Source organism: Ambystoma mexicanum, chromosome 7q (genome assembly GCF_040938575.1).
Source record: "Ambystoma mexicanum isolate Mex_15411 chromosome 7q, UKY_AmexF1_1, whole genome shotgun sequence".
Lineage (NCBI taxonomy): Eukaryota > Metazoa > Chordata > Amphibia > Caudata > Ambystomatidae > Ambystoma > Ambystoma mexicanum.
Genome location: NC_090941.1, coordinates 1,136,373,630 through 1,136,393,176, shown reverse-complemented (window position 1 = coordinate 1,136,393,176; position 19,547 = coordinate 1,136,373,630). Strand labels below are relative to the sequence as shown.

The following is a 19,547-nucleotide window of genomic DNA, read 5'->3' as shown; positions in this document are numbered from 1 at the left end:
TTTTGATGTTCCACCAGTCACCCATCACATCCCGCATCAGGGACATAGTAACACCACTACCTAGAAATATATGGGATCACTAAATTTAAAATAAGTAGCACACCCGAGTGGGTACATTCATTTCTCTATGTACAATAAAAGGAGCACATCCGAGTGGGTAATGGTGGCTGCCATATCACGTAGAGGCTACAGGAAAGCATAATGATGTCATTAGGTTTCTCTATGTATAATAAAAGGAGCATATCTGAGTGGATAATGCTGTACCCCATTTCCTGTAGAGGCTACGCGGGAAAGCATGATGATGTCATTAGGTTTCTCTATGTATAATAAAAGGAGCACATCTGAGTGGATAATGGTGGCCGCCATATCACGTAGAGGCTACAGGAAGGAATAATGAAGTCATTATTTTTCTCTATGTATTATAAAAGGAGCACATCTGAGTGGGTAATGGCGGCTGCCTGCCATACCTCAAACATCCTCAGGTAGAAGTCATGCAGCAAAATAGACCAGGGTAAGTAGGACACAGTATTATTTTCTAAGAAAACATTTAACTGCAAGTTAGCGTCCACATACACCTTTTTAGGGCGAACATCTTTCAATAAGAGAAAAATATTGCATAGAAGGAAAATAAAATGCAATGAAAGATTGAAGTACTTGTACCTCAATGATAAGAATTTAAGAAGCAATCCCCTTTTGGGTAAGATATACAAAAGAGGCATGTCTAGGCAAACCTTATTTTATGCTATGGTTAATCCTTGGCAATACAGTTCTTCCTTCGATAAGGAGGGCGATTACAGGACAACTCTACATGATGCTTCTATTGGGCACGAGAAGGGAGCTCTGATTGAAATATATGTATATATATAAATTTGGGTATTTATAGCGTGCTTAATACCCAGAGGTTTCTAAGCGCGGACCCGGGGATTGAACCTGTGTTGCTCCGCATCTACTTGCTTCCAAGGTGAAGGCGTTGCTCCTGAGCTATCCTCCCGAGAATATGGTATCTACACATAGTTCCTGACACTCATTTTGAAACACTTGGTTCTTGATTTATTTTCAATGTGTTCTATTGGTAAATAGCAATAAAGCTGTGTGAACTATCCCTGCTCCCATGTTCAGTCTTCTATGTACCCTACTACACCTCCTGACAGGATCTATTCCCGTACTCTACCAGAGTGGGGTTTCCAAAATAAATCTTGACAGATCAGAGGTCTACCTTTTATGTTACGTCTAAAGGAAGAGCAAAAGTCTTTACTGCACATCGGAGCAACACAGGTTCGATCTCTGGGTCCGCGCTTAGAAATCTCTGGGTATTAAGCGCATTATAAATAACCAATTATAAACCATTTCAGTATATGATACAAAATCTGTAAGAACAGGATACAAAGTCTGCCCAAAAAAATGAAAGATAATCCATCAAAACGGGAATACTTACAACCATGCTAGAAGGTAGTAATCAACAATTCCTGCAGCCATGCTCGCAGCCATGTTGGGTGCCCATCCCCTAGAGATGGGGCGGGTGCCCAATCGTGACATGCAGGTAATACAGGCAGGGGAGAGAAAAAAAAAAGGCGGAAATACATGTAGTAGCATGACACCATCTTAATAAGCAAACATTTCCAAAATCGTAAGTGTGGATTAACGGCCTAAGTCACCAAAAATCAAAAGAAAAATAGTACAGAAAACAAAACCCCCACCAGGTACACAGTAGTGTGTGTCTAAAAAAAATGTATAATAATACAAATCATACAGAAGCCAAAGGCAACAAATAAAATGATCATGACATGCACGCAAGTCATGCCAAAATACAAAAGGTTCTGTGTACCAACAGGGCCATCTTGAGCCTGAAAGTAATACAAATGAAATATGACATAGGGCCCATGGATAGTCAATACGTGATGAAAGCTTAAGACCACTGTGTGCCCAGTAGAGAGGATAGTATAATGCAGGAGGGAAGGCTCCCTTCAGGTACAAAGTCATGTACAGCTCAAACCTCATCAAGGAATCTATAAAGTAGTATCAAAAATAATTCCAAGAGGAACAATCACCATTAGGAAAGTAAAGGAATGTAAAGTAACCCAAACTAATAAAGAAAGAAAAAGTACAGAGAGAACAATATTATCAAAGAGGTAACATGCAAACACTCATGATGGAACATAGTGCCTAGTTAGAGACCACAGCAATCAGCACTATAAAGTGTCCTCTTGTAGTCATTTAGAAGTATGTCACATAGTCAGTGACTAAAACAATTCCCGGCAGAATCCAAATAGATAAAGCAGTTACCATCAAAGTCCACGTTCATCCGCTTAGGGTGCAGAGCAGACAGTGCATTGATCCAAAAGATCTCTCGCTGGTGCAGCACTCTCCCAAGGTCACCTCCTCTTCTCAGACAGGCCACTTGCTCCAGAATGACAAATTGAAGTTGTGCAATAGTGGGCTGATTTTCTTTCAAATGGACCACCACTGGAGAGCGCAGATTTTGTGTGTGGATTTAATACTTGTGTTGCATCCATCATGGTTTAGCTTACCTGGTGGTTAACCCCAAATAGTATATCCCGCATTGGGCCTCCCAATGCATACACTTCATTAGAAGAAGCACAACTACCACATGATTTTAAGTTAATTTTCAAGCCAGTATAAGGATGGTTAATGGAGGTCCCTTTGATTATGCTGGTGCCATGTTGGCGCACCCAACAAGGAACGGTACCAATTGTTTAACTCTTAGCTTCACTGTATTTTGACATTCAGCAAAAGAGGATTTATTCTCATAAGCAAAGACAGGCACATGTGGAAATAACTACTGTGGCAACGTCATGCTGTAGAATAGGTCAACGTTTGATGTTAATATTCTTTACTTTCTTACTCTGACGTGAGTGAGAATAGACATACACCATATTGGTCCTGCCACAATGATGTTCATTCTACTGGCATTGCTCTCTCTTTAGCTGCCTCCAGCACCATCGCACTATACCCCCTTATCATTCGAACATCACTTCACATTGTCAATGGTACTCCATAGGGTTTGATACTATCCGTTTTAGTCTAACCAGTTGGCTGTATGGAAGACCCCTTAAAGTGCTTTGAGAGTAAAAACTTGGTAACAGTGACCGCAGGTGACCACGGTTGTGGAGGTACAGTCTGTCTTCACACTGCCATCCACGTTAGTCTTAATAAGAACAGTTCTGAGGTATGGGTAAATGTCTTCTAGACCTGGGCAGTGGGTTTTGTAGTGGTGAGTCTTGTTAAACATAATAGGTAAAGGAAGGTCAGAGGAACCCGAGGGATCCCCAGATTACCTACACTGAGCGCTATTTCACATAACGAGTGGTGGTCTCCAGTACCCATGCTTGTGTATAGGCGCGTTATAAATGCCATATTATATCATATCATGCTTTCCTCGTCCCATCCTCTGACCTCAAACATGGAACTTGATCAGAGTCCACTTTTATGGTTTCTCTCGGGCGTGGGCTCTCTGATGAGACCTCAGGTGTGATGCCTTATCAAAGCGCTTGCCACATTTCAGTGCACTCATGAGGCTTCGCCGCAGTATGGGTACTTTGATGCCTGCTGAAGCCCGAGTGGTAACTGAAGCTCTTCTTGCACACAATACACTGATATGGTTTCTCTCCAGTGTGGGATCTTGTATGAGACTTCAGATGTGATGCCCGATTAAAGTGCATTCCACATTCTGTGCACTCATAGGGCTTCTCCCCAGAATGAATCCTCTTATGATTGCTTAGTGCTGTAGAATGTGCAAAGGTTTTCTTGCATTCTGTACACTGGTATGGTTTCTCTCCAGTGTGGGATCTCTGATGACATTTCAGGGATGATAACAGATTGAAGCGCTTACCACATTCTGAGCAGTCATAGGGCTTCACCCCAGTATGAATCCTTTGATGACTGCTCAGGGCTGAGGAGTTTCTGAAGCTTTTCTCACACTCTGTACACTGGTAGGGTTTCTCTCCTGTATGGATCCTCTGATGCTGGGTCAGGCTTGGCTTACATGTGAAACTTTTCTCACATTCAGTACACTGGTATAGTTTCTCCCTAGTATGACTGTTCTCATGCCGTTTCAGATTTGCCCTGTGACAAAAGGTTTTGCCACACTCCATACACTGGTATGGTCGCTCCCCTGTATGGCTTTTCTGATGGTTGTGCAGAGTCGACTTCTGTCTAAAGCTTTTTTCACACTCTGTACACTGGTATGGTTTCTCTCCAGTGTGGGATCTCTGATGAGACCTCAAGTGTGATACCTTATTAAAGTGCTTACCACATTCTGTGCAATCATAGGGCTTTTCTCCAGTATGAGTCTTTCGATGCATGCTCAGGGTTGAGCTCTGACTGAAGCTTTTCTTGCACTCTGTGCATTGGTAGGGCTTCTCTCCTGTATGCATCTTTTGGTGGCTCAAAAGAGCTGAGGAATTACTGAATCTTTTCTTGCATTCCATGCACTTATATGGCTTTTCCCCTGTATGGATCATTAGATGGCGTCTCAGGGACGAGCGGTCACTGTAGCTCCGCATGCACTCTGTACACTGATAGGGTTTCACCCCTGTATGGCTCTTCTGATGCCGGTACAGATTTCCTCTCAGAGAAAAGTTTTTTCCACACTCAGGACACTGGTATGGTCGTTCTCCAGTATGGCTCTTCTGATGCGTCTGTAGATGTGACTTCCGAGTGAAGCTTCTCTCACACTCTTTACATTGGTATGGTCGTTCTCCAGTATGGCTTTTCTGATGCAGATACAGATTTGAGCTTTGGGTGAAGCTTTTCTTGTATTCTTTGCATTGATACAGCTTCTCCCCATTAAGGATTCTCGGATGCTGGTTCAGTTGTGAGGTGTAAGCAAACATTTTCCCACACTCCATACACTGGTAGGATTGGTCCCCAGAATGCATTTTCTGATGAAGGTGGAGATTTGAGTTTTGAGTGAAGCTTTTCTCACACTCTGGGCACTTGAACAGCATTTCTCCTGTGTGGGATCTCTGATGCATTCCGAGGTGTGATGCACAATTAAAGTGTTCATCACATTCTGTGCACTTGTAGGACTTCTCCACTGCATGGATCCATTGATGGCTGTTTATTCTCTGTTGGAAAAAGCAAAAGTTCTATGTATTATTTTTTTGGCATTGTGTAGCTTAAAAAAATGATCTAGTGCAGAGCTGTTCATTTGGGTTTTGCTGCTCACTCACAGACTCACTGGATGTCCCTGAGCGAAGCCATTTGTGTTGTGTGTCAGATCAGTTTCAGATGCAAAAAGCAGGCGCTTGAAACCTCAGCACAATCCTGTCCTCAATAGACATAACAATACAAACCATCATACACATTCAGCAATCCGTGGAAAGAAAGGGACACCATATATTTGCTGGGAGAATACTACATTAATTTACATGTATAATATTAAGTGCGCCTCTACTAGAATATGTGCCCCTGTTACAAGGCATGTTGCCAAGCCTTGACAAGGGGTTGGGGGCCTATGCCCAACACTGTTTCAGTTGCCAGAATGGTGCACAGACCTCCTCCCCAGCCCTCCTTACCTCTGGTGATGGTGATTCAACATTTTAACAGGAGAGTCAGCAGCAGAGCCTCAGAGGGACACCAACGCCCCGGAAAGAAGAGGGACACGGGAAGAAGGAGCAGCATCAGAGGCTGCACAGAGGGACACTGTATAGAAGATGGCTGTCCGAGCATGCCAATGGGAGACAGCGCGTCGGTGCCACAGCGGAGTCACAGGCCGGGCTGGCACTGGGACAGCTACCAGCGGGATGCCGCAGAGAATCTGCATTATGCCACAGAGGAAGTCGTCAGAGGCATGCCTTCAACACAAAAAGCCTGCCAACGTGCAGCAGGGAACTCATGGAAAACCTAGAAGACAAGGCTCCAGCTGGCAACACCGGCTGGAGCTTGCACATAAGACCAAAACCCCCATTAAACCACAAGGGAGTTCCCGAATGGGAAAGGGCCTCCATGAAGGCCCTACAAACCATAGCCCCACTAAATCATCAAGGAATCACTTATTAATTGGGGGCCTGCAAGAAGGCCATGGTGAATGGGAACAACCATTCTCTGCAGGGCCAATATGTTGCACAGGCTAGAAACTCGGCCAGACCTCATGGGGGTGGGACTTACAGCCCTTATAAACCCTCCTGCTGGCCTTCCCCTGTTAACACCCTAGAAGCCAGGTAAGTGATTGGTCAGGGTAAGCTGGCCTGCTCTGGGAGGGGGAGGGCTATATAAGGGAGAGTCCGAGTGATGTTTATTGTGGCTGGAGGTGGAGGAGGATGTCCGAGAGACCATAGAAGGAGAGGGTTGAAGGTGTGGGGAGGTTACTGGAGAGAGGACTCTGTGGCATGTGAGTGTTTGCGAGGATTGAGTGTAGTAGGGGTACAGTAGGAGTAAGGGAGGTAGTAGATGTTATAGCTGGAGGTATCAGTAGTAGTATTAGTGAAGGGAGTGAGAGGTAGTCGTAGGCAGTAGTGGTAATAGTGGTAGACGAGGGCGATGGTGAGACTAGAGAGAAAAGGGAAGTAGTAGTAGAGAAGTGATAGTAGCAGGAGAATAGTTTTAAGAGGTGGTAGTGCTGGTAGAGAGGCGGTACTGATGTAGGAGTCCTTGTAAGAGGAGAGAGGTAGTATTGGGAAGGAGACACAGTAGCAGGGAAGAGAAAGGAGAAAATAACAGCAAAGGAAGTAGTTGAGTGATAGTTGGAGGTGGTAGTGAGATAAGGAATTGAGAAGAATGAAAGGGTGGAGGTAGGAAAGCAGAGTGTGACATCAGAGGGAGAAGACCTCTTGGAACTCCAGAGTAGTACAGAGTCAGGTAAGATTATGTGTGGAGAACATGTGACCCTTTGTGGAAGAAGGCATCATCCCGAAAACTGCCTTAGAACACTAAGCAGGGCTAGGAGTGGGGCAGCTAAAAAGCCCCCAGGAAGTAAGTCATCCAACGTTCCAGGGATACCGCTAGTAGCCGTAGGAAGACAGAGAGCTGGGGAGCGGGTGGGGCGGGGAAGGCCAGGGAAGGCGAGAGGGAGGGGGACGGCCCTAGTGCCAAAAAAAAAAAACAGACCTTTCGATTGGACCCAAATTCCCAGGAATTCCAAAACCAATCTGTTTGTACTGGAAAAAAGCCTTCTATTCTATCAATGCTCCCATCATCAAACACACATCACACTCACGCAAATGTACTGCCTTTCACGCCAGTCTTACAAAGCATACCTCCTGCTCATCGGATGAACGCTTTTCGGGATATAAAAAAGACCTATTGGTTTTGCCAATGCAGGTAACTGATGTGCTCGCTGTGTCCTCTTCAAGGACTGCTATTCCGAATGGCTGGCAGTGGTCGCGCACCCTTACTTTAGTAGTTTTCACAAGGCCATGGGAGATGTCCCATTTCCCCAAGGGGGAGCCACCCCCTTAGGGACTAGAGAGGGAGCCCGCTCAGTTAAGCACCCCTTAGGTAACCGGGGTCCCACTGGGGATGGCTCTCCCTTAGAGGACAGGTGTATCTTTGTTGGCTACACGGGTTGTAACCTAATTAATGACCAGTCACTACCTGTAAATAATGGCTGGTGTGGTTTCTGCCCAGCTTGTTTCACTCAGCTCTCTGGGAACCAGAACACAGAAGGAAGACCCACCCCCTCACCGAAGGAAGGATAACGTGCCAATTACTGGTGGAGTGGGGGAGATAGACAGTCACAGAGCTGCAACCAGAGGAATCCCTCCTCCTGGAAAAGGTGGCAGACCTTGCAGAGCGTACAAGGGGTGTGGAGGCCCTGACCACAGCAGAAACTGCAGAACGCTGCCCGTCCTGAAAGTCGCGCTCGGGACCACCCAGCCGAGAGGAGCAGCGAGCAGCCACAACTGCCTGACAACCAGCAGACCGGCAGCCCGACATCAGAGACCCGCAGGAGGACATCAGGAAAGAAGGGCAAACTCTGCTGGAAGCAGAGTGCAGCGAGAAAGATAGAGAAGCGCTGCTGCATGGGCCAACCTCCCTGATTCTCTTGAGGACTGCCGCAGCGAGACTAAAGGTACCTGGTTGCCTTGGGGAAGCAGAAGAGTGGAGGCGTGGCCTGATAAAATCCCAATTTGGGGGGGAAGGAAACAAGGCTCCAAGGCGGGGTGAGAGAAAGGAACCCCTAGGGTGGGGGGAGAGAGAGATAATAAGACCCCACTGTGGGGTGGAGGAAACTAGGATCCAAGGGGGAAGAGAAGTGAAACCCCAAGGCGTGGTGAGAGATATAAGAACCCAAGGCAGGATGAGAGATCGAAGACCGCAAGGTGCAGTGGGAAATTCAGGATAGGGGTCCTTCCTTGTATGAACTTGATGGAAGTGTGTAAAAGAGACCTTCAGCCTACCAGCCTAGACTGTGCACTAGGACAAAAGGCCCTCTTATGAAAGAGATACAAGTGGGGTCAGAAACCAGCCACCATTCAACTTGACAGGGCCAAGGGGCACATCGATTTTTTTTGTTGTTGCAGTTTTATGCTTTCGTGTACAGCGGTGGGCACAGACTCAGGGTGGAGTGGGATTCTGGAGGGAGGACTTTCTAGTTTCTTGGTTTTTGTAAATACATCCTGACGAGCACCTTTTCTTTGAGTTTCCTTTATAGAACAGAGCAAATATTCTTAGTTTTCAGGAAAGGTTAGCTTTCGTGAGTGGCAATACAGGAAAGTCTGCTAGAATGCCACTGTGTTCATCTCCTGACTCTGGCCTGCCACAGAGTCTGTAAGAATCTGTATCCGACCCACCAATGAGGATGATGGCGCAAAAGGATCACTACCACCAGGTTGAACATCATGGGAAGACGAAGCCATCAGGTTGAACATCATGGGAAGACGAAGCCATCAGGTTGAACATCATGCGAAGACGAAGCCATCAGGGGTGAGAACAGTGCGAGCAACAGCACTGCCTTTAAAACTAGAGATTGTGGGCTTTAGCTGGGTTCTAGCCTGAAGTAAAATGTTCAGAAACCGACATATTATGCTGCCCAATTTAGCAACATTGACCCCTAACTTTTTACCCACATTCGAGGCCTGCAGAAAGGACAAGTATATGAAACATGGGCAGACAGAGAAGTAAGGCACGAGAGGGATAGAGCGGCCTGCCACTGTGGGATTGGACAACATGGTACCCTGGCATTGGTTAGTACTTGAGAGGTTTTATGAGAGCTGACACAAAATGCTTTGAGCCTCAGAGAATAATAGGGGGACATTCAAGTTCCCTCCATATTGCTCAGTCCTTTGTTAAAGATGGTGATTTAATAATACTGACAGACTCGCCACGAGTTTGGCGGTAACCCCTAAATGATGTGGCACTAACGCCATTATCGCCGCATTTAAGGGTCCGCTAAATCACGGATTTGGCAGAATATACCCCAAGCTTAGAGCTGACGGTAGTAGCGACGAAAATTCCCCATTGGGCCAAATGGGGAACGGGGAAATACCATTCTGCCAAACCTGGCAGTAACGCTAATAGTGCCGGCAGCATCCCGGTGGTGCAGCATCCCGGTGGTGCAGTATCCCGCGGATACCGCCCAACTCATGATGAGGCAATCAGTCTTATTTCTTAAAACTCTGATTTCTTTGTTCAGTGACTGAGCATGTGCGAGTTTGATGACGAAGCTCAGTACTGGGTTGGACACATCCCTTCGGGTCAGTCCTGGGCCTGTACACCAGGATGAGAACGACAGATCAGACCTTGGCAAAGGGAATGTTTCCTGGAGTGACTAATAGGCACATCTCACCCTGGTCGGTGTGGAAAGAATGGTAATGGTCTTCTAAAGTGCCTGCCTGTGGGAAAATGAGGCAGGTCTCAACAATAGAAACATGGCAAGAAAGCCAGGGGTACGAGGTGCTGTGCAAAGAAAATAAGCCCTGGTGTGAGTGCCAGGACAGCTGTTACTTACAGGAGTCACCAACAGGAACTGAAGTGGGGAAAGTCAGATGGTGAGAGGGTTAGGCCGTTGCACCATCTAGAGGAGAATGGAGACCAACAAAGGGGACTACCGGGTGTCTACAGATGAAGAATCTGCAGAACAAATGTGTTATGGGAGTTGTAGTCCAATGACTTCAAAATATGATTAATGTGGAGCCATGAAAGTCAATTGAACTTAAGAGAGGAAGAGATTGTTGGAACAGACATTCCAGGGACCGAGCGTGTAGTGATAATAAAGTCCAGTGAACCCAACGCTGAGGAACTCATAATTCTAAGTGAATCAACTGCATAGGCACCCATGGGGTCAAGTGAATTAGGCACTGAGATGCTAAACCCGCTTGGTCAGAACTAGTGGCTGGCCTCCTCGGGGCCCACACGCCATGACTCACTACATGAGCCTTGTGAACAGAGGTGACGCTGGTCCCAAAGGTAGCACAGAGGGTTCTGCCTTCAGCCTCTTCCCATGTTGGCACTTCCTCCAGGCCACTACAAGTCTCTAATGTGGCCACCTTTTGATTTCTACTCCCATGTTCCATTTCTCCTTCTGCCAGCATTCTTCGCCTGATGTCAACACCTTTTATTTTCCCCTCTGTTGACATCAGCTCCTCTCTGGTTACCACCTCTTCTGGTTCACTCTCACCCACTGACCTCATCACCTCTTCCTTCATCTTCTTAGTTACCACCTTCTCCTTGACCTTCTCAGCTCTTACTACTTCTACTTTCCTTTGCTCTCCAGTGCTGCCACCTCCCCACTCTCCTTTCTCTCTCCATACTCTGCTTCTTCCACCACTTTTTAGTCTCCGGCCTTCATCAAATGTTGAGCTCCTTGCTCCAAGACCCCACACTGGTCGACTGGAGCTGGGGCTTTTCATAGAGTGTTCCCCTTACCCCTGTGTGTCTTCTGGTGAGGGTCTGCACCTGTGGCTGGAAATGTTGTGAGGGCTGTGATTGTCGATCCATTGTGTGTGCAGCTGAGGCAGCATTGGGCTTAAGGCAAGTCTAGAAGTGCCATGTGTGCCATCTTGGTTTTCATCCCTGCCAGAGCCGCCTGTGCTGAGCTCTTCTGTGTTTCCAGCATTTTTGCAAAGCTGAAAATACACTGGGTAAGCTTTTATTTCACCACGCATATAGGGAACTTGCAAAATGATATCCCAGCGTGAGAATCTCTTGCCGGGAACCAATGCTGGCAAGACTTTTTTCCGCAATGAATTCTCACAGTACGGGAAGTTGCAGACTCACAACATTGTATCCATGGTACCGCAGATTGCGCAACAGATCCTGCAAACTTCCAGAGAAGAATTCTTTGTTATACCAAGGGAAGTTGTAACAGTGTCGACACAATCGCTATTATTGATTAATGCAGAGAAAGCCTTTTCCTCAAATGAAAAGTTCTCTTTTCATTGTAAGAGGTCTGGGTCTCCTCAGCAAGAGCATCATGCTCCCTCTGTGGGGCCATGAATGTCCGAGAGCCATGCTGCAGAGTCCCACAAGGGGTCTGGTTATGGGCAAAGCGTTCCAGACTAGGCTGCCCTGCTGAGTCAGGATGGTATTGAGGGGGCGGTCTAGATTTTCTAGACTGCCCGAGGTATGGTGCTATACGTGTTCCCTGCTATATGATGGGGACCAAGGTGAGGTGATTAAGGGATTCTCTGAACCCAACATTTGCTGGCTCTGGGTGGCATCTAGCCAAGAGTCACCACCTTGCTGGGCCCCAGAACCAGGCAGGGGACTTCATCTCATCGGGTCCTCAACTCATTGCCAGGGATTGCCATCAAATATACCACCCCATTGGTAGGGATTGCCCTATGCTCATACCATTGATAGGGGTTGGCATGAAATGCTCTGTTATCTACCCATAGCAGGACTTGCCATCATCAGCCCACATGGTCACTTCATTTTCAGGGACTCAAATGCCCAGGGACTCACACCATTGTCCACGATAGTCAGGCAGTACCAAATAATAGCACAGTTGCCAGTGGTTTCCCTAGTCTAGAGGGTTATGCCTACCTAACCAAGGAATAACTCAGGTGTTTGTCATCAGGGTGGAAGTCCAAATGAATATCCGTTCTCTGTCCAAAATTCTCCTCTACTCTAACCCCACTACTAAACAACAGAAATAAACCTAGATAGTGCCCGGAGAATGACTCCTTTCTCCTAATTCTGCAAGGAACAGCCTCAACGTCCAAGAGTCTTTATTTTCAGTACATTTCATCTTCTTGAAGAAAAAAATGCCAGGAGAGTGACTCCCTTCTCCTGGTTCTGTGACTCAATCTGTTTTTCACAATAGTTCTTATGTGCCCTTCATGTTCCTTCCAGGCTTCTCTGAAGGCTCTTTTGAATGTACTACACCCTTTAACTCCGACTATAACAATCTTGTCCCCCTTACTGAGATGAGAGATACTGCTCCCGAGGCTCTGTTCACTTTTCATACTGTCGGAACAGTTACTGAAATAAAGGAGCGTCCTTCCAAGGCGTTCTCCCCAACTGTTCTTATCCTTAGTGCAATTACTGGCATGAGGGAGACCACTCCCAAGGCTTTCTTCATAACTCTTATTCGCAATGCAATTACTAAGACGAGGGAGATCACTCCTGAGGCTTGCTTCACACGCCCCCACTTCCCTACCGGGTCTCCCATAGTGCCGTTACCTTTACTTTGGTCAGAGCATGTTACTGATTCCACCTGAGGTGTTGGGCATCTGCGTTCTCAGTGAACGCTTGTTCAGCTTTTCTCTTTGTTATCCGCGGTCCTGCTCCGTCTCTGTGGGCGTTCCGGGCAGACAGTATCTGAGTAGTTTTGGGACTACTCAGTCCACCTCTTCGAGGTCACACCACCGTCTCCTGGATTCTAGCTTCCAGTTAGGCTTGTTCTCGCTCGGCCATAGAAGGACAACTTTGGTCTCAGGCCGGTGTCCTCCCAGCGTCTCCCAGTTCGAATTTCCTAGACTGACCAGGGGTCCCACCTGTTGGTCTCTTTACTGAGTCCTTCTTTGCTTTTTATCTTGTTGAGCTGGGACCTGCCCAGCACAGTGCCATAGTACTAACTAAATAAGTTCTTGTATAGCACAACACTAGGGTCTCAGGGCACTCACATGGACAAAGAACAGAAAGCATATTGTGGTATTAGAGGGTTAGGAAGTCACTTAAGCAAAGTGACTAGCAGAGTCAATACAGGTGTAAAAGATTTAATCAGATACTGGTTGTTGATCTTGATCTTCAAAAAGCAATGTCTTAAGACGCTTCCTAAACGTCTGAAAAGTTGCACATTGTTTTAAGTAAAGCGGAATCGCATTCCAATTTTTTTTGGGCCCAGGCAGTAAAACTTGCTCCACCCAATTTCTTGATTTTTATACATGGCTGAGTCAGCAACATCTGGCTATTTGATCGCAAAGTTCGATTTGGTATGGCCCTTTTTAGCCTGGTTTTAAGGTAGTCCGTCGTCGGGTTCAGTTGTACTCTCTTGTTGCCTCCTTGGGGCCATCCCATCCCAGTATCTTTCACATGAGCGTTCTGCATGACTCTGTGAATGTTCTTCCTTTTCTCAGCATCTTCATAGTACACATCCTGTTTAGACTGAATGTTCATATTAATGGTGTCTAATCTTACAGGAAGAAGAGAAGGAGTATCACAATAGCACACAGCAGTAAAGTCATCCTGAATACAGACATATCTTAAGGGTTTCATTGTTTTTAGGGCAGGAGGGTTGGGGAGTTCTATCATGGAACGCAAGTCCTTGTCCCCATAGGGGGTGAGGGGTCACTACCTGCAAGGCCCTCGTGCATTTAGCCACCCCTTGGGGAACTATTGGGGAGCAGCCTCACCTCCCTAGCCTCACAAGGAAGGGCCCCCCCTTGGGGAGAAGTGACGTGATCCCATGACTCATCACAATAGTCACCCCCACTGTTAAGGATCATCATCAAATGGCAGCCCACTCACCGCATTGTCAAAGATGCCCATCAAAGTCTCAGGTATAGATCCACTGCTCATGCAGAATCATATAAAAGTGTTTGTACTCATCCTTTATTTTTCAAGAGATGAAAATTAAATGTACAGGTATCTCTACCTTTGCGAAGGAATGTCATCAAATGTCCAGGTAGTCACCCCTTTGCAACGCCTTGCTATCACATACCCAGTTACTCACCCCCTTGTGCGCAGTTAGCATCTAATGTAGAAGCACTTACACCGTGGTATGGTCATTTCATCAAATGTACAGTTACTTGCATCCTTGTTAATATTGGTGCAGTGGACACAGAATACACTATGTCCAAATGAGAAGCTAAGCTGCACTCCCCTTCTGTGCACCTGCACTTAAAAAGGAACCAGGCTCAAGCGAGGAGTGCAGCATTGCTGTCCTCCCCCACCACTCCTACCTCCTTGATACCATTGACAGCAGATAAGGATGAGAAGTAGAGCGGCAATACAGCACTGCCACCTCATGGCTTCCCAGCCTCACCCACCAATTCAGCCTTGTTGCTTTAAACAGCACTACCACGAAAGCAGTTAGGGAAAAGCTTGGCATTGCATTTTGTGGATTTTTTTTAACACATTTTTTATGTATTTTATTGGTATTGATATGTAGTTGTTCATTGCTTTTTTCTTTTAGCGCTTAGAAGCTGGTTTACAAGTAATGTTGTCAATACTAAAACCTTACTACTAGTACTACTGAAGAGGAAGCAATCCAGAGGCAGCAGGGAACCCAAATGGGGCAGATGCTGCCCCTCCAACCTACGTCCCACTAGGACAGCAAGTCCCACTGCCATATGCAATGGACACCAGCACGTGAGTGAGGCAGGGGGATATCAGGGACATTTCCCCCTTCTGATGGTGTGGGGCTGCCTAGAGTAGGGGCACAGGGAAGAGAGGCACAGTGAACAGGAGCTATATGCCACACTCTACCTTGATAGCCTGCTCTGTTAGACCTTTCTTTCTCCAGCTGCTGACATCTGCAGTGATACCGGCAGAACTCGGGAGACAGATGGCTGCAGTATGGGTGTGGCTAGGTGGAGCGCGCTTGGAGACCGCCAAAGAAGACTTTCAGACTCTTCTGTCTCCAATACCTTAACTCTGTAATCTAGAAATTATTTTGTCTCACTAATGAGGCAAACATTAAAAAAAGAGTGAATTATACTGCTGCAGCTGAAGGATCAAAGGACAAGCCAAGGCAGAGTCTACCCTTTTCCTTAATTTCTATCACAATAGATATGGGTGTTTAAGGACATAAACTAAAGGGTTGGGGGTGTTGTCCTCTCCAACCCCAAGAACGAGCCCTTGTAAGCATTTCCTGTTAGTTTGATTCTGGAGGATTAGGTTAGGAAAGGTGAGATAGCCCTGTATGGCTGTATTCGACTTTAGGTGCCCAGAAGAACTTTGTTACACTAATACCCTGGTCCAGGGTGTGGGGTGTTCCTGCGCCTTTCAGTGTGCGCCCAGAAGAACGTAGACTGTTTATCCATCCAAATCAATGAGAATGTAATCCTCCGCTGGAGCCCTGATCAGGGCCTCATGTTCGGGTTTTGTGGGACTACTCCGTTTCCTCTGGGTCCTGCCGCCAATCTTCATGGATGTAGGGATGGAAGTAACTCCCGTCTATGGGCTCCCCACTAACCTCGCTGGTCAAGCCCTGGAGATATGATCCATCTTCCCTCTTGATTAGGAACATGGAGCTGGTTTGTCATTCCTCTGGGCAAAGGTCTGCTGCTCTGGATGTTTGGGATCACTCCAGGTTGTGGGAAAGTCCCATTTTGGTTCTCCCATTTGGCTCTTCGGCCAGCATCAAGTAAAGTCTGTGGGCTATAAGTAGGCTACACCGCTCTCTCTTCTGGCCCTGGGAAGATAGTCTGAGTCGCTGGGGCGTTCTTGATAGGACCACTGATATCTGCTGGCCATCTGGATGGCAAGCTCTAGAGTGGGTTTATGCATTGGGAGACAGCCATTTGCAGTGAACGAGGATCGGAGATAGATCGTGTTTCCAATGTTAGTGCTTCCTCGGCCTTCTTGATGGTCATATCTTCCAGCCGTCCGTTCAGGTGACTCTAGAGATTTGTAAATAATTTAAGTATGGTAAAAACGAATTCCTTGTGGAACCGAATCCAGGAAGGGCTTTCAGCCCCATTGATTAATGTGTCAATTGATTTTTAAAAGAGATTTTAGAAATGTTTACGTAAGCACAATAGCAATATAACTACTTTGGGATTTAATTGATTTGAAAGATGAATAGAATTTGATTAATTTATATGTGTATGTCTGTATGGGAATAGTAACGGTTTGAATGAAATTTTGCATTGATATGTTATAAAACATGAACGGACTGTAATGAACGAACCACGTGAATAAATAAAAACATTAACAAGATATAGTATTGCATTGTTTTAGCTAGAAGTAGAAAAAAGCAATTATCAGTGAATAGATCTGCAAAACTATGCATTATACCCCCTAATAATAATGTTCCCCCACAATGCTTTGCTCATGTGGCTCTGAACTTGGGGTGCACTTCCAGTCATGGCTACTGGGTGGCGCTGCACCATGTGCGACTTCGCTCAAATGCCTTATTCTACTTTCACATTTCAGGTGAAATATTCGTAAAGCGCCTTTTTAAAGCCACCCTAACTTTGCTGGTGTTTGCTACACATGCACCAGTCACAAGGTTGCCATAATATATCGCACTGATGATTTCTAATACGGGTGAAACTTGGATGCAGTTCTCTGCAGCTCTGAGGAATGTCTTTCTTGGGTTGATTAAGCTACCTGCAGTGTCAGGAGCTACCTGCAGTGTCAGGAGCTACCTGCAGTGTCAGGAGCTGCAGTCGGCCTTGTTTGCATACGCAGTGTGTTGCTCATGTGACTCTGAACTGCAAGTCAACTTCCAGTGATGGTTACTGGGCGGCACTGTGGCATATGTAACTCGGCTCAGGTGGTTTATTCAACTTTCGTAATTAACCCTTCAAAGTGGCACCTCCCAATTAAAGGCTAAACATGTCACGCAATTTGGTGAGAGGAAGTGTCCAACCACTTGCCATCAGAAATGGCCATACAGATCAGGAATTTCCCAAAACCAGTCATGTTAAGTCTCCTACTCCTGGTGTTCTAATGGAACAAAATGACATTCATGTTGTGAGAAACCCGAGGGCATCCTCACATCTACTCCCCTTGGGTCCTCTTCTCAGGTGGCCAGGGAAGGCCATCGCTTTTGGGTCCTGAGCCTGGGGGTGGAAAAGCGAGGGAGGATCACCTCAGTGGAGGGTCCTTGGGGATTGGGAATGAGATGCCCTCAGGCGAGACACAGTATTCCACACTTTCCTTTCAGGAAGAACCCTCTGTCCCAGAGGCGGCTATGGGGTATTGCTATCCTTATCTCACTAACCTGGAAAAATACAGAGAGATTTTACCATTCTAGAAGCCCCAGAAAGGGGTTGAAGAAGAGAAGGGCCAAGCATGATACATGGTATCCCCCTTTTCCCACTGAAAACCAACCTAACCTCCCCCAGCCTCTAGGGGCTATTGTAAAAGATCTCCCCTCCTTGTCCCACAGTTTTTCTACGACAGTACTGGGACGAGGAACTAGCGACTAGGAGTAATGAATACTAGTAACACCCTTCACCACTCTAGTACTGGGACGAGGAAGATGCCTGCAGAATGCTTTAAAGGTCAGGCATGTCCCTTTAATTATCGTCAGGTAAACCCAATTGACAGTCCACACCTGCAACCTATCAAGTGGTTATCGGTATATAAAGGGGGACAAAAGGAACCGCAAAAAGGGAGCAACAGGGAGGCCTGTGTGGGAGACCAGCAGGGAACCCTTCTCATGAGCAAACAGCTGTGGTGGGGCCTTAGGAGATGCCAGGACGCCGGCAGAAGTCCCAGAGATCGTGTTGAGCCCAGAATGAGTAAGGCCGTTAGGCTGCCACAGGTGTGAAAGTCACTGTGGTTGAGGGAAAGCAGCTGGAGCTGCCAGCAGGAGAAAAGAAGTAGAGGACACTGTCCGCGTCCATGGAGCAGAATCAGAGCCACCGGCGTGTACCTGAAATCACCCGGAGAGCAAGCAGGGCTGGCAGAGACCGGCTCACCAGCCTGTGAAGCCGACTGGAATTGAAGTAGCCGAACGCCGAGTACCGGTGAGTGGAAGGGAAGGGCACTCAGAGCCGGGGCGCACCTAGGAGTTGGGGGGGGGGGGAGATATGAATTAAATAATTAAATTGAATCCCAAACTGAATGAAAACTTGAAAAAGTTAATATGCATATTGAATCCTGAATTGAATGAAAACTTAAAGTGAAGCTAAAATACGCACATTGAATGCCGAACTGTATGAAAACTTGAAACAAACCAAATATTTGCATACTGAATATCGAATTGAATGAAACTTTATGGGCAAAAGCTAACAGCTGGTGAAAGAGAAAAGGGGCAAGTGCCCATTTGCAAGCAGGCTACGGAAAAGAGTGCAAGTGTGAAAGAGTGCGAAAAGGAAAGGTGGGGAATACATAAAATCACCTTAAAATGAAATGCATGAATGGATATAGTGTGGCAAGGCCAAAGACTGCCATAGGCCGTGTGACACAATGTCAAAGCCAAGATGCTCCGTTTCACACCTGGATATTGCTATCCTTATTACTTTCTGTCACTCTTCCTTCATACTACTCCCCCATCTTTATCTCCATTCCCTCCTCTTCTCTTCTCTGCTTGGGCGGGGTTATATACATTGAAAGGCATTTAAAGGGGTCTAGATCCTGCACCGTTTGCGTTTGTGGGCTGCCGGAGATTAGCAATGGTAGCCCGCTATAACAAATGTTCCAGTTTCTATGATATCTCTCCATAGGTTTACATTCTCTGTTGGGGAGCGGTTTCACGGCTCCGTTAGAGGTGAGTAGGAGTCTCAGGAGTGGTTTGCAGTCCTTTCCGTGGAGCTACTCCACTGCTCTCCTCCAACTGAGCATGGTACTGGGAGCAGATCTGTTCCATGTGTTAAAATAACAGCAAAAATGGCCGTGGACACAAAATATTGCGGCAAAAAGGCTGTAGTTTTGCCGCCGCAATCCATGTAAAGGATGCGGCTGACACCCCCTCAGCCCCCGGACCCATTATACCATTTAAGGGGAGTGGGGGACACCCCCGCTCCACTTAAATGGTATAATGGGGTAAACCTTTACCGGGTCAAGCCACTGCATTTTTGCCGCAATTTTTTGTACAGGTGACATTTTTTGCCGTGATTTTATCACTGCATACCAGCAGATCATAGTCTTTGCCGGAGAGCCACTCTGCGGCTCTGTTACCACAGAGTGTGTCCTTTGTAATGTGCGATTTGCAATGTTCCATGTACACGCTGGCAATTGTCATGTCTGGCTATGCAGCATATTGTAGTGCTTTCCCTTCACCTCACTGTGGGTTAGGGTACGCCGGCAAGCTGTCCATTTCTGAAGGCAGCTGTGGGCTGATCCGCTGCTGCCCCCTGTTCTGGCGGTCTATTGCTGATTAACAGCTTTGCATCTTGGTAATGGTAGTTCTTTAGAGAAAGCAGAGGGAAACTGGCCAGCATCCTGGAATTGACCTTTGGGGTGATTATGAGTGGTACATTTACCATTCATACGGGCACATAAAGAAGTGATGGGGACTGGGGCCC

The 19,547-nt window shown here is 46.6% G+C and overlaps 1 protein-coding gene across 1 annotated transcript in view; it reads right to left on the bottom strand.

Moving 5' to 3' along the window:
• Positions 1-528: 528 nt before the first annotated feature.
• The window catches only part of LOC138528691 (zinc finger protein 420-like), a 36,432-nt gene continuing 17,413 nt past the window's right edge, over positions 529-19,547 (bottom strand). Inside the window, exon 2 of the mRNA XM_069640548.1 lies at positions 529-5,087. Coding sequence (XP_069496649.1) covers positions 3,501-5,087 — 1,587 coding nt within the window. The 3' untranslated portion in view covers positions 529-3,500. The remainder of the gene's footprint in view (positions 5,088-19,547) is intronic.